The sequence below is a fragment of the Oreochromis niloticus genome, linkage group LG18 (genome assembly GCF_001858045.2).
Source record: "Oreochromis niloticus isolate F11D_XX linkage group LG18, O_niloticus_UMD_NMBU, whole genome shotgun sequence".
Classification (NCBI taxonomy): Eukaryota; Metazoa; Chordata; class Actinopteri; order Cichliformes; family Cichlidae; genus Oreochromis; species Oreochromis niloticus.
The window spans coordinates 2,521,468-2,535,652 of NC_031982.2; the positions used below are offsets into that span (position 1 = coordinate 2,521,468).

Genomic DNA, 14,185 nt, shown 5'->3' on the forward strand with positions numbered 1-14,185 from the left:
TTTTTTACTTATTGTGTCGTAAACAACAGATTCAAGCTGGGTGCATTCATTAGAATTTAGATTTGACTAATATGTGTATTCTCATGTACTAATATCGATTTAATATTATATTAATATAGCGGCTGATCCAGTTATCTGTGCATAAAAATGGTTAGTAGAATTGTCCTTCAAGGAGACACTTTTCACTTTCTTACTTTGAGTACATTTCAGAGCCTGTACTTTTTCTCTTGTACTTGAGTAAAGAAGTTTAATCACTACTTCAGCTTTTACTGGAGTATTTTTTTTAATGCAACTATTGTACGGTTACATTGTAACCTTTGTTCTCTGAGTGAGAGACTATCTCTCCACTTCATTACATATTCCATACGTACGGGGTATGACGCCACGGCCAATGGGGGTCATACCCTGTACATATGGAATATGTAACAGAGTGCAGAGATAGTCTCGCTATGATAAAGAACTGCACTTCTGCTTTAGAACAGAATGTCTATATTTTGCCACCTCTGGCTACAAGTGACAGGACTGTAGCTTTTGGCACTTCTTCATTGCCTTGAAGTCCACAGCAAAAAATCTGGACAAATCAGAAAGTGAGAAAACTCAACCAAATTAATGTCTCTGTAAATCTGCTTTTGTGTTCTCCATTTGTCTTTCCAGTGCTGGACTGATTTGGCTGTCACACAATTCTAGCTTTCAAAGGAAAGAGCAGATGTGAATCATCAGTTGTACGTAACAGAAAAGGTAAATAAACATATTTGACATGAAAGAATTAAGAGGTCTGATAACCCACCTTGTACATCTGTTTGTTTGGAATTCAATTTATTTTACAGTTAGTTCTCAAATGTTAGGGGTTTTTTTTTAAGTTAATTGCAGTGATCGTGATTCGGTTGTTTCAGTTGTGCATCCTCCACGTCATTACCGATAGCCTTTATGTTAAGTAGTCCTAGGCCAGGCCTCCCGGGGCAGTACCAGCTGGGCCCCAGGCGGTACCAGCCCTGATATAGTCCTCTCCAGCTGAGACAGCCAAGAGCACCCCCCAGCAGCTGGGTGGGGAACTGAGGAAAGTAAGCTAAGAGACAGAGCAGCAAGAAGATCCAGAGCCAGAGCAGGAGAACACAGAACAGAAAGAGGATTCTCAGTGGGGCATCTGAGATTCCCCCAAGGCTCAAATAAGGTCCAAACACAGCTGTTTCCTCTACCAGCAGCAGGCAGCAAAGGCAGAGAAGGAAAATGTCTTCAGAAACCTCATATCCCCTCCACAGCATTCCAGCTTTCAGGCACTCAGACTTGCTCTCCCCCTCTCGCAGCACCAGCAGAGTCTGGCCATTTGTGACCACTGTTCCAGCTTCTAAAGGTTCATAGCAGCTTCCTGTGGCATTCTCCAGGAGGTCCAAGAGTTTGCAAAAACTTAGCCATAGTCCACCAGCCACCGCAAGCCGTGAGAGGTGGCGGATGGAAAGAGACAGGGAACGACGGATGGAAAAGGAGAGGAGGAAAACAAAAGAGCCAACAAAGATGCAGGTCCAACCCCAACCAGAGTGCAAGAACATCCTGGAAAAAGGAGAACAGAGATGAGACCAGAGGAGACAGGATGTGATGGAAGAAGAAATTATATCGATTGAATATGAAATATTAAATATCAGTGGAACAAAGTTGACAGGAAGTGTAACAGGAAGCAGTCTCACCTGTAGAGGAAGTGATTCTTCTTGGCAAAGATGCTGTGATGAGACACCCAAAGACTCAGCATGGGACCGAACATCACCAGCGCTGACAACAACAGGTGGAAGTGCCGCCGGAACAAAGTGGTACCCATAAACCTGGCTGCCAGGTCTGTCAGGACTACGAGGACTGTGTTGAGGAACATTTGGACCAAAACACTGACCGAATTTCAAATAATATACAAAAGCCACCTGCTGCTCGCTCTGAATGCAGCAGTGTGTTTGTGCAGATTATCCACCTCAGACCCTACAGTGTTCACTGTTTCATGTGATGACTCTGTAATCCTCTACAGAATGCATGTAACGCATTACACATTACACATTACACATTACATTTGCAGAAGAAGAAGAAACAAGAAGAATTCACCATCTCATGTAGTCCAGAAGATAGTAGCAGTGACCAGACAAATGCAAATGCACAATAAAGTCTACTTGCAATCACTGAATTTGGGAAAACAAACTGCAGTTTTCAAAGATTAGATCCATTGGAGCACTGATGATTAATGATGATTGATCCTCCAGTCCACTGTTGCTTAGGGGTGTGATAAAAATCCACTGATGTTAGCTGCTGTGATGTTAGTATTTACTTCTAGGGGTATGAATGAATTGACAACTGGCTTTTAACGTTCCACAGACTCCAAATAAGTCCTCCCCATGAAATCCAGCCCTAAAATTCTTCAGTCAAGCAGGCACTTCTACTGAGTCAGAGCAGTTTGCTGGTCTCCATTCGCAGCTTTAGTTCAGAGCTGAGTGAGCTTCTGTTGAAGAAGGTCTCTCCTTCCGACTGTGAGACTGTGCGTTTGTCACTGGTCACGCATGCATTGATTCTTCAAAAATGCAGTGTTAACCCGGCTGTGACACTCAGAGACATCTCATAGTTGTAGCTCCAGAATACTCTTCTGCTATCTTCAGTGTAACAGTAGCTTCTCCCTCAGTGCTCTTGTCATTCACAACCACCCAATACATACATAGTGTGCTCTTACCCGGTCATATGTATCCTGGGCCTTGAAGGTATCACATTGCTCATATTGGAGTAGCTGAAGGTTGAACGACTGACATGAATTCCTTGACAGTAAAATGGATATCATAGGGTTTCAGATTATTCACATTAATGCAAAGCAAAGTTAAAGGGTGAGAGTAAACTGAGCAATGCTGACTTGAGCAGCGTCATGAATCAGAAGTGACATCAATTAAATTAAATGTGTCACATTATGTGTGTGTTTGTATGTGTCCTGGTGTATTAATAGCTATAACCTTTGTACTGTATCTGAGCTGAAGCTCAGCTGCTGTAGAAGTCTGTCTCTGTCAATCACTTGCTGTCCTTTCTTGCTCTCCGCAGTCTGCTATCACTCTGTTTAATTTAGTTTCTTTAATTGAGCCAAATTGACTAAGGCACTTCTGTCCTCTCGGCACCCAGTCACTTAAAGTCCACAGAGGTCTCTCTGTAACAATTTCTGTTATACACAGTGATCCTTCAACTCTTAGTGGCTCTTACACCATACCAATAAATGGCATTATTGTTATTATTATTACGTGAAGGGTTGTACTGTTGTGCTGTTTTAGCATTCTCTAAATAATTCCAGTTTTTCTTATTTTTTCTTATAATTTCATCTGCATTGGTTGTTATTAAGTCTTTGTTTTTGTTTACTTTTTAAATATATAGCTGTTTTGCTTTTTAGTCATATTAATTTTCAGTTATATTCATGCTACATATCAACTGTATGTCATTCTGTAAACTTCACTGTCATTTTATCACTAGATCTTTCCTGCTTAGCAGGTTCAGTGTTGTTGCATTAATCACTTACAGTCAATAGCTTTGTCTTCAGTGTAGACTTCATAGAAAATTAGTTCTGAGAAATTCAATATTTTGGGAAATACATTACATAATTACATAACTGTAACCAGCATCTTATGAGCAGGCTTTGTTGATGAAATCCATGATATGAAAGGGTCTGAATCACACTTTTTGATACCTGACCTCAAGTATGAAAGACTAAGTTTAGTGTGCTGAGTAAGTTACAAAACGTGTTTGTGTTTTAGGAGGAGTATCATTACAGGCCACAGTATTCCCCCTCTGTCTTTTTATGTCACTGTAACTCTTTGAGCATGTTCTTTTTTTAAGCCCTTGTTCAAGATTGGTGCCTTCTGTCAGTCCTGCCCCCTGTACTGAACCAATGGTCCAGTGCAATCCTCCGATGAAGCTGGACAACCTATGTCAAGACAACACTTAATGCATCATTAAGATTAGTTTGCTAGAAGCAATGAATAGTGGATAAGCTACAGTGAATGGATAAACAATTAAAATAGAAAGCTTCAACTATATATAAAACTATAGTTTTATAGTTTTTGTAAGCATAACAAAATTATGAGAACTCAATCAGCCACTGAAATATGTTCAGTATTTTTATTTACTCTCATTGTATTACCTAAACTAATGTCTCTATTAGTGTGTGTGCTTCTGTGTTATACGTTGTCACACTGTAACACCGTCTGCAAATTCTTTTGTTACAGCAGTTGAAATCATGATGAAATAAGGTTCGTCTTCCTTTAACTTATTATTTGACCATTCATCTGCATTGTTACTTCTATCCCGAGCAGCTCCACCATAGTGAGATGAAGAAGAGTTTGAGATTCTTTTTTCCACATGATTGCAAACAACAACGTTTGTAAGACAGGTAATTCAGAGAGGTCGATTCAGTGGTGCAGTCTGTATCGCAACAGCACTCCCAAGAGCAATACAGAGACCCTCTGTGCTTGGATTTCATTATTGTAGTGCTGCTGACATCTACAGGAAAAGCTTTTTTTACTTGAAAGAATCCCCCACCCCACGCGCCTTAATAAAAAATGTGGATTATTGAGAGTCAATGAGAACCATTATCTTATTGTTAGAGCTACCTTTTTTTTATATATTCAGCTTGGAGAACTGGAGTTTTGACTGAAAAGCGATCTGTTGAAGGCTATTTGTATTTGAATACGCATTATTGGACAATGAACATTAGCCTAAAATTAAATATGGAGAAATGCTGTTTTGAGACTGTCATGGTCCATCTATTTATACAGAGCCAAATCACAACAACAGTCGCCTCAAGGCGCTTGATATTGTAAGGTAGACCCTACAATAATACATACATGTTTTTTTATGTCCTTGTTTAAACATGTGCTGTGGTGTGGTCTCACTTTGCTTGTGACTTCTTCATGTTTAGAAATATAATAGATAAAAAAAAAAACAAAACACACATTATATGTAATAATTCAAAGCACAATCTTATAATAGGTTGGGAGCATGCTTGTGCTATGAAGTCCCTGCCTCCACATGCTCATGTGATCGACCAGTGGACAGGTACATTTATATATAATATATCAGAACTTATATGTATAGTGTATGCTTTTGACTTGGGGGTGAACAAAAACACTGCCACTCTGTGGATCAGCTGAGACATAACAGTTTACTGCAACAGGTGTAATAGTCACAATAACTTTCATGCAACAAGTAATGGACAGTATGGACCCTAAACATAACCTGAACTCAAACAAGCCTTTACCAGTCTGGTGATTTTCATTAAGTAAACTTCGTTTGTGCCCCCAAAGGAAGATGGATCCCTAAAATATGACTATAAATGTCTGTATGACACACACACACACACACACACACACACACACACACACACACACACACACACACACACACACCAGTGATCAGACCAGTCAGACCATAGTAAGTCAATGGTCACATTATCCCTTTTCACCCTCAATACTTGTAGTTGCTTTTCAAAATCTGGTGATATCATTGAGACAATGAGTCATGCTCCTGTTTACCAGGATGCCATTGCTGCGATCCTCTGGTGTGACAATCCTGTGTTCAGCTGTAGCAGACCACAGAGTCGACAACACAAAGTAATGGAGGCATCATATAGGTACAACTGTAGAGCAGATAAAAGCGTGAGGGATTTAAAGATACCTAACTCAAAATTTCGAGTTATGGATATCAAAAAAAACTTTGTTCAGTGGCGGAAACACGTTTCAGTACCCCTCTGATGCTAACAGTCACTTCTAAAAAGGAGACAGAATTGAACATGATTTATTGATATACAGAATTCAGTTATAGGAGTTAGAGCAGGACCCAGTGGAGTCTAGATGCTGGTGGTGGAGATGAAGATGGAGGCTTGGATGGAGCCTGAGTAACAAGTAAGGTAAGGTGGAGATGGGGAGGAGGTGGGTTGCATGAAGGCATCTGCAAGGGAGAATGACAGATGCAGTGAGACTTAAAGTATGCAGAGTGGAGGCTGATTGGACTTGAGAACGCAGGCAGAAAGATGATTGGACTAGACCAGTGATGTCCACAGTGAGCTCGACAGAGTGGGAAAGTGATGTAAAACTTAAATTAGCCACCAAAAACCTGGAAAGCAGACAGATGTGTGACCACAGATCTTCCTTATTGAACTTAAGCATCAGTTGTCTATTTTTTTGCTGGATAACAATTATTGTATAATTATTTTATCTCTTGTATGTCTTCAAGTAAGCGCCTAGTTAATAATGTTAACTTCTGAAAATAGTTCTACACGGGGGCATTATGGGTCATTATGTTGGACAAAATGATGACTCAGACCCAGTTATCCTGCTCACTGCTTGGGGTTTTCTTTCAAAATCTTCACATAGCCTTCTTCTTCATGATTCCTTGCACCTTGATGAGATTATGCTCCCTCTTCTCAGGAAAACAGAGGGAGAGAGAGAGAAAGGGAAGATAGCGGGAAAGGGCCACGGGTTGGAATCAAACCTAAGTCGGCTGCTCTCTGCAAGGCGGCATATGGTCATGTGCTCATCCCAGTGAGCTAAACCAGCAGCCAAGTGAAGTAGTTCTTGGCCTGCAACCTCGCACTCCATTCCTCTGCAAGGTTCTAGTGATTTTTTTCATTGGAACTACTTCCCAACTTGGCTAAGTCATTCACAAGTATTTTGGCAATTGTTATGGTGTCTTTAGACACATCTCTAGGTAATTTTCTTTCCAGAATCTTTGAAATCTTTCGCTTCCTACCTCTGTCAAGCTTGTTCTGTACTGTGTGATTCTGAATTTCTCTTTGATGTATATGATAGAAAACTAGTATGTTTACAAATGCTGTGCTGCCTCTCCCACTTCCAGATCCATTAAAGGGTCGGCTATCTGTGTGGCGTCCAGGCAGTCATCGAAGCTGTCAGCTGTGGGATCTCGCCTCTAATCCCCCATAAAGACTGACTGGCAACACAAACAGCTGCTGACCTGATCTCCTCTGCCCTGTCCTGTTGCTGAAAATGTTCCAAACTGGAAAGCCAGAAAGGACAGACAGGGTTGGACATGCTGGAGTCCTCTTTCATACTTCATTTTTATGTTTTTTACTTAATTTTTTTACTCACTAAACTCATTTTGTGTTGTCCTTTGTAGTTCAAAAAGTAACATTATATCAGCCTGACAATAACCGCTTCAGCCTCTCTGTGTAGTTGTTTTGGTTATATTTTATTCCATGACTATATCTTCTGTGCATGGCTCAGATCTGTTCTTGTAAAAGCAAGCCTTTATCTCCCCACCTGCTATCAGGCGGAGAATGCTACTGATAGTGTGGACAGTACACAGGCTCTAACACAGTTAGTCCAGTCTGCCCATGCAGTGGAAAGCAGCGGGGTCAGGCAAGGTAGCAAATAAAAGGTCTATTATTAATCTATCACACCCGCAGTTAATAAAGTGCACACATGCTTAATACATAAACAATGACAGGACAAAGGTGAGCGCTACTTTCTATTGATAGGCTACTTTAAACTTAGTATAGTAGTAACTAAAAAAGTATGCTTGACTCAAAGGGCTCTGTATGGTTTCGATCCAGTTGTTCTCTTAGAGGAAAGGTTCACTTCAGAGCAGTAAATAAATGTTCTGAGTGATAGCATCATTCATGAGGGGTCACTAAAGGATTTAATGAATATGATGATGTGAGTATGTCCTGTCTGTTAACACTGTTAACAAATGGTAAATTAATAGTGAAATAAATTGTAATAAACAGTTGTTTTACTGTTAATAAACAATTAAATTATAGTATACACTCACCTGCCAATTCGTTGGTTACATATTGTTAGTACCAGGTTGGACTCTCTTTTGACTTCAGAACTACTTTAATTAATTATGGCATGAATTCAAAAAGTTGCTGGAAACATTCCTCAGACATTTTGGTATATTCTGATGTCACATCCCAAAGTTGCTCTATTGGATTAAGATCTGGTGACTGTGGAGGATATTTGAGTGGAGTGAACTCACTGTCATGTTCAAGTAAACAGTCTAAGATGATTTGGTCTTTGTGACATTGTGTGTTATTGTCAGCCATCAGAAGATGGGTGCACTGTGGTCATAATGGGATGGACATGGTCAGCAACAACACTCAGGCTGTGATTTAAATGATGCTCAGTTGGATTTAAGCAGCCAAAGTGCACCAAGAAAATATTCTCCCACATAACACCTCCATCACAGCCTGAACCATTGATGTGAGGAAGGATGCAGCTCTGCTTTCATGTTGGTCACACCAAGGTCTGACCCAACACTCTGAGTGCAGCAGCAGATATTGAAACAAATCATTTCTTGCAATTTTTCTCCAATCTTCTATTGTCCAATTTAGGTGTGTCTGTGCAAATTGTAGCCTCAGGTTCCTGTTGTTAGCTGAACAGGAGTGGACCCAGTGTGGTCTTCTGCTGCTGTAGTCCATCTGCTTCAAGGTTCCCTGTTTTGCGTGCTGATGCTGATGTATGCTCTTCGGCATACCTTAGTTGTAATTCAATTCAATTCAATTCAATTCAATTTTACTTATACAGCACCAAACCACAATAACAGTCACCTCAAGGGGCATTATATTGTAAGCTAGACCCTGCAATAATACACACAGAGAAAAACCCAACAATCACATGACCCCCTATGAGCAAGCACTTTGGCGACAGTGGGAAGGAAAAACTTTTAAACTTTTAACAGGAAGAAACCTCCGGCAGAACCAGGCTCAGGGAGGGGCGGGGCCATCTGCCGCGACCGGTTGGGGTGAGAGAAGGAAGTAGTTGTAAGCTTGTAAGAAGTAGTTGTTTAAGTTCACTCTCAACTTGTCACATTTTAACCCAAACCACAATATCTTGCTAATCTTCAGCAAGCTCAGCGAGCGGTTGTGGCTCGGGTGGGTTCCACCAGTTGGAAGGTAGGTGGTTCACTCTTCAGCTTCTTCAGTCCACTTGTCAAAGTGTCTTTGGCTAAGGAAATTGAATGCCATATTGTCCCCAGTGGATCCATCAGAGTGTGAATGTGTGTGGTGGTTAGAAAGTACCTAAAAGAACACCAACAGAGTAGAAGACTGCTAGTAATTACCACTATATTTACCATATCTGACCAAACAGATTTAATTTACATTTGTTAATGATGATGATTATAGTATTAGAGGATCTTCTATCTTCAGGTGTTCATTCCTGCAGTAGGATTTCGAAGACCTTTAGACTGGCAAGGTGCACAGAAACTGACCAAAATGACTCCACCATTCTCCTGAAGATTAACAATGCTGTTATTAAAAAGTCAGCAGCTAATCTTTAACTAGTCAACTTAAACAGCAACCACTTCACAAAGCCAGACTGCAGATTTTGGTTTATTTTTTCATTGTTTCAAATCTGACTGATGCCATCAACAGAATGTGTCAACATAAAACATAGAGGTTTTGGAAAATCTGTATTTTGTGTTCAAGAGATATCATAACTTTTTCTTACTTTCATAATTTACAAGTCATTAAGAATACATTCTTACATATATTTATAGTGGCGGCTTGGAAAAAGGCAAAGATCCTTTAAGAAATTAGGATAACGCTAAAAAGAAGTTTCCATAATATTCAGAAGTTTCCATATTCAGTATATTTGCAACAAATTCATTCCGATATTTATCATTTAGAGTGCAGTCAAGTGGAAAAACAAATTTTTCTATGGTCTGTAAGGGATTTGAACCCTGACCTTGTGATCACTTCATAGGAACTGGAACCGACATGAATGTAGCAGTCTAAAGCCAGGCATTGTCCTCGAGAGTTGAAATAACTGCTCTTGAACAGTTGATGTGCATATGATTAGCTTAGTATATCAGTGCAGACCAATTTAAAGATTCATTCACTCATTCATTCGTTCTTTGAATCCTGTGCATGTGTCAGCTTTGTTTTAGTGAGGCAGGAGGTCCTGACAGAGTTGTCACTGAAGCATCAGTGGTAGCTGATGACAGGATGCCAACTACATGTATCAAGCAGGGGCGGATCTAGAAGGGTGGCGTGGGGTGGCAAGTGCCACCCTAAAATGATCCCTTGCCACCCCAAGTGCCACCCCAGTTTTGCATATGACAGTGTTGTTTATTAAAATAAGATAGCATTAACAGTTTGAGCATAGTTACAGTCAACAGTGAATATAAATGCTAAAACTGAATATATTGCATAGTGTTCCCCCCCTCCACCATTAACAAATGGTTCAGCCCATAGCAGGACCGGCTTACTTCTTGTTTTCAGTAGCGAGCGATGTTTATGATTGTGCCAGAGCCAGAGGCGGATCTAGAAGGGTGGCATGGGGTGGCAAGTGCCACCCTAAAATGATCCCTTGCCACCCCAAGTGCCACCCCAGTTTTGCAAATGACAGTGTTGTTTATTAAAATAAGATAGCATTAACAGTTTTGAGCGTAGTTACAGTCAACAGTGAATATAAATGCTAAAACTGAATATATTAAACCATATATTAAACCACATTAAACTCATGGACTGAACATACACACACCCACAACCACCTACACACACACACACACAATGGACAACTGTACCCTCAAACACACAATAATAACATGGACTGAACCACCACTCACAACCACTAGCACTAGCACTTTATATAGCCTCTGTAGAAATTATCCACATATCTCACTTATCTTAACTGCACTACTGTATAGTTCTGTGTAAATAATCATTCTGTACATACGATAATTTTTAATCCTACAACTGTTCATAACTTGCATAGTTCACATTTCTGTATAACTGTATATCTCATATTTCTGTATAGTTTTTTATTTCATATTCTGTATAGTTTTTCATATTTATATCCTGTTCATAGCCTGTACATAGCTTGTACTCACTACAGCCTGTACATACTTATAGTTATAGAATATTCATAACATACTTCATACCGTGTACATTATAACATACCATAATAGATCCATTTCTGTAATATACTTACATATCTATATTATTGGTAATATATATTGTAATATATCTATATCATGGCTAAAGCACTTCTGGATGGATGCAAACTGCATTTCGTTGCCCTGTACCTGTGACATGTGCAATGACAATAAAGTTGAATTCTATTCTATTCTATTCTATTCTATATTGCATAGTGTTCCCCCCCTCCACCATTAACAAATGGTTCAGCCCATAGCAGGACCGGCTTTCTTCTTGTTTTCAGTAGCGAGCAATGTTTATGATTGTGCCAGAGCACATTTTAAACAACACCATGGGAATTTCGGATTTTACACAGGTGGCTGGATGTTACACTCTGGAAATGGAATGAAGGTGAGTGTTATTAACTCTCTGTGGTCCACGGACACGCTGCACCTCCAAATCACATGACTGATGTAAGCTGACATAGCAACAAGCTGCAGCCACGCCGTCTCTATTTCAGCCCATATTGAAAGTTCGGACTTCAATGTTTTTACATTTTAATTACAGGCCAGTAAATCCAGAGTTATGATAATATATATAAGCCACGCTTTTTTCTAAATACTGTCGTCACGTTTTTGTGTGTGTGTGTTTTAAGCGTTTTCTAAGAAAAGCGCGAAAACAGTAAAGAAAGGAAAAAAAGCCACCTCTTTCCTATCGGTGGAAAAATGCACCATGTCGACCAATTAAAAAAAAGTCAACACGTGGGATTTGGTTGTTTAGGAAGAGGGGAGAGTTTTGGGAGTGAGGGTAACGGCAGCGAGACAGAGCGAGCGAGAGAGAGAGAGAGAGTTTTTAGATGTGGGAGATTTGTGACGTTTAGTGTGGAGTGTATACTTAGTGTTGTGTTGTCTTGTGTAGCTGTTCTGTTGTGTAGTCGTTTTGTTTTGTGTGTCAGTGAGGGCACTAATGAACACAAAGTCACATTTGCAACGTAAACAGTGTCACTAAGTAGAAAACCAGCGGAGTGATACACCTCCTGTTGTCAGGCCTGCAGATTTATCCCTGTGCTGTTCTCCTCTGTCTTTTGGTGAACAAACATTTTTTTACTGGCACACATCATTTGTGGCTCATCTTATTGCGACACCTGATTGTTCTCTCACTTTAGTTTTAGTAATATTTTTAAATGGCTGTGCAAAATGAAAAAAACGGCAGGTGTATTGGCTGCATTTTTAGATAAATAGTTGTATATGTTTACAAAATGTATAATTATATTTGCATTTCAAGTTATAAAAATTTACTCAACATGTCTGTTTTTTTTACAGTAAAAAAATACTACTAGGATTTTAAGTTCTTTGTGTGATTTCAGATCATTAATACTAATGCAGTATGTCAGTGAAAAAAACAACTAAATTCAGTTGAGCTTAAAAGAATGATACCAAACAAGGCAAGGTGGAAAAATAAAATGAAGGTGAGGGTGAAATACAAACGTAAACTCAAAAAGGGTCAAAAATGGCCGGTTGTATTTCAGACCTCAGTGGGTTAATCCAACAAATCATGAAAAATTAGGTTTAAATTTTTGTTCATGACAGTGCAGATTTCTGACATTTTGTGCAATTTAAGCATCTAACAATGTGATTGTTTTCTAACAAAAAACAGTGTGAAACTTAAGTTAGACTTGTGTTTGTAAATGAACCGCCCCATGTTGTGTAGCTTTCTGGATTTTATACTTATTGGGCTACATATTTATTTATTTATCATACAGGCTATACAGTACATAACATCATAACTCACATGTTTTATGTAACTAAAGTGTGTAATTATGTGGGCTACAGACAATAATTAAGGTATAGACTATATTTATATGAAAAACATGTATACTTACTGCATTTGAATCACTTTAACCATATATAACCACCTGCATATGTGTTTGGAAAAAAAATGCTTTGATTTTGCCACCCCATTTGATTTCTTTGCCACCCTCATGCCACCCTAAGAAAATTTCTCTAGATCCGCCCCTGGTATCAAGACCACCCTGCAGTGTATACAATAGGGCTAAAGCTGGGCTATGGTGAGTATGTGATAATGAGAGAAGGGTTTAATTTACCCATATCACTCAAACACTTAACCCTGCTATCATACTGGAGGACTAAAGTGAAAGCCAATTTGCACGCAGTGACATGTCACACCTTTCTCTCTGCTGTGTGCAAAAGACAAAGTAACTTCAAGGTTTGGTTTCAGAATGACAGTTTTAATAATGCTTACAAATTAGTCACCCAAAAGTTAGACTTTCACAAAAGTAAGCACTGACTAAAACTACTAATTAGACATCTTAGACCATAGGCTAACTCAAGCTTAAGAGTGATGTTACCAGCAGTCATTAATGCTTGCTTAACATGGAAATCATGGTTCGTATAGTTGCACAGAACAAATTCACAGCAGTGACTACATAATTTGTGTTTGCCCACAGAAACCATTCAAGTAACACAAGTACTGAACCTGGTGACATTAGCTGGGGTGATGTTACTTTGGGCTGGGCTACTTTGAAATGGGGAGCAGGTCTGTTACTGCTTGCAGACAGTTGCTGTCTTTAAAGTTATTGTGGTGCGTCAATGCAGTGCTAAAATAGCAATAACGCAGCCAGTTTCAGCTAAATGGCGTCAAGTTCAGCAATTACATTCTATCTGTTTGTGATAATATGGTGATTAACGGTAATAATTCAGTGAAAATTCCCTGCTCAAAAAAGGCCCAAATTCCTGACTTTAACTAATTTAATTAAATGTTAATTTTCCATGTAAAAAAGTGCAATGTAAAATCTGGTCAAAAGAAATTTACATGATCGATCTTTACACACCTGCACGCGCACGCACCATCAGCACATCTACGACAGCCTCACAGTGCACTCAGACATATAGGAAACGCGCGCACGCACATACACACACACACACACACACACAAGTGTGTAAACGCTTGCTGGAGTTAATATCCACACACACATAATCAGACAACACCAAGCACCACTGTCGTCTACATATTGCACCCCAGTGTAACCTCGTGCACTTTTTTTTACACTTTTTTACAATCAGCATCTGTTCTCTGTGAAGCAGGGAAAGCTGTGATGAGAGGTAAAATAATTTCATTCTCATCAGATAAAAAGAAAAGAGTAAACAAATGTATTCAGGAATTAGAAGAAATCATCAAGTCCTTAGAAGAAGTCTGTCTTCTGCCAGGGACAGGAAATGCTGAACAAAACACGTAAAGCAAATCTAGAATTAAATAAAATTATTAACAAAAAAAAATTTAATATGAAATCTT

At 39.3% G+C, this 14,185-nt stretch overlaps 1 protein-coding gene across 1 annotated transcript; it reads right to left on the bottom strand.

Moving 5' to 3' along the window:
- Positions 1 to 799: 799 nt before the first annotated feature.
- fitm1l (fat storage inducing transmembrane protein 1, like) lies at positions 800 to 3,226 on the bottom strand. Its single transcript, XM_003453147.3, has 2 exons — positions 1,683 to 3,226; positions 800 to 1,548 (listed from the first exon to the last, which is right to left on the bottom strand). The coding sequence occupies exons 1-2, from the start codon at positions 1,859 to 1,861 to the stop codon at positions 861 to 863; spliced, it is 867 nt and encodes a 288-aa protein (XP_003453195.1). The 5' UTR covers positions 1,862 to 3,226; the 3' UTR covers positions 800 to 860.
- Positions 3,227 to 14,185: the final 10,959 nt, after the last annotated feature.

Bases quoted from the DNA above. Each gene is read 5' to 3' on its own strand.
- fitm1l (XM_003453147.3), bottom strand. From the start codon at position 1,861: ATGTTCCTCAACACAGTCCTCGTAGTCCTGACAGACCTGGCAGCCAGG. The intron at 1,549-1,682 runs GTGAGACTGCTT...TCCTTTTTCCAG, and splicing joins AAGAATCACTTCCTCTACAG to GATGTTCTTGCACTCTGGTT.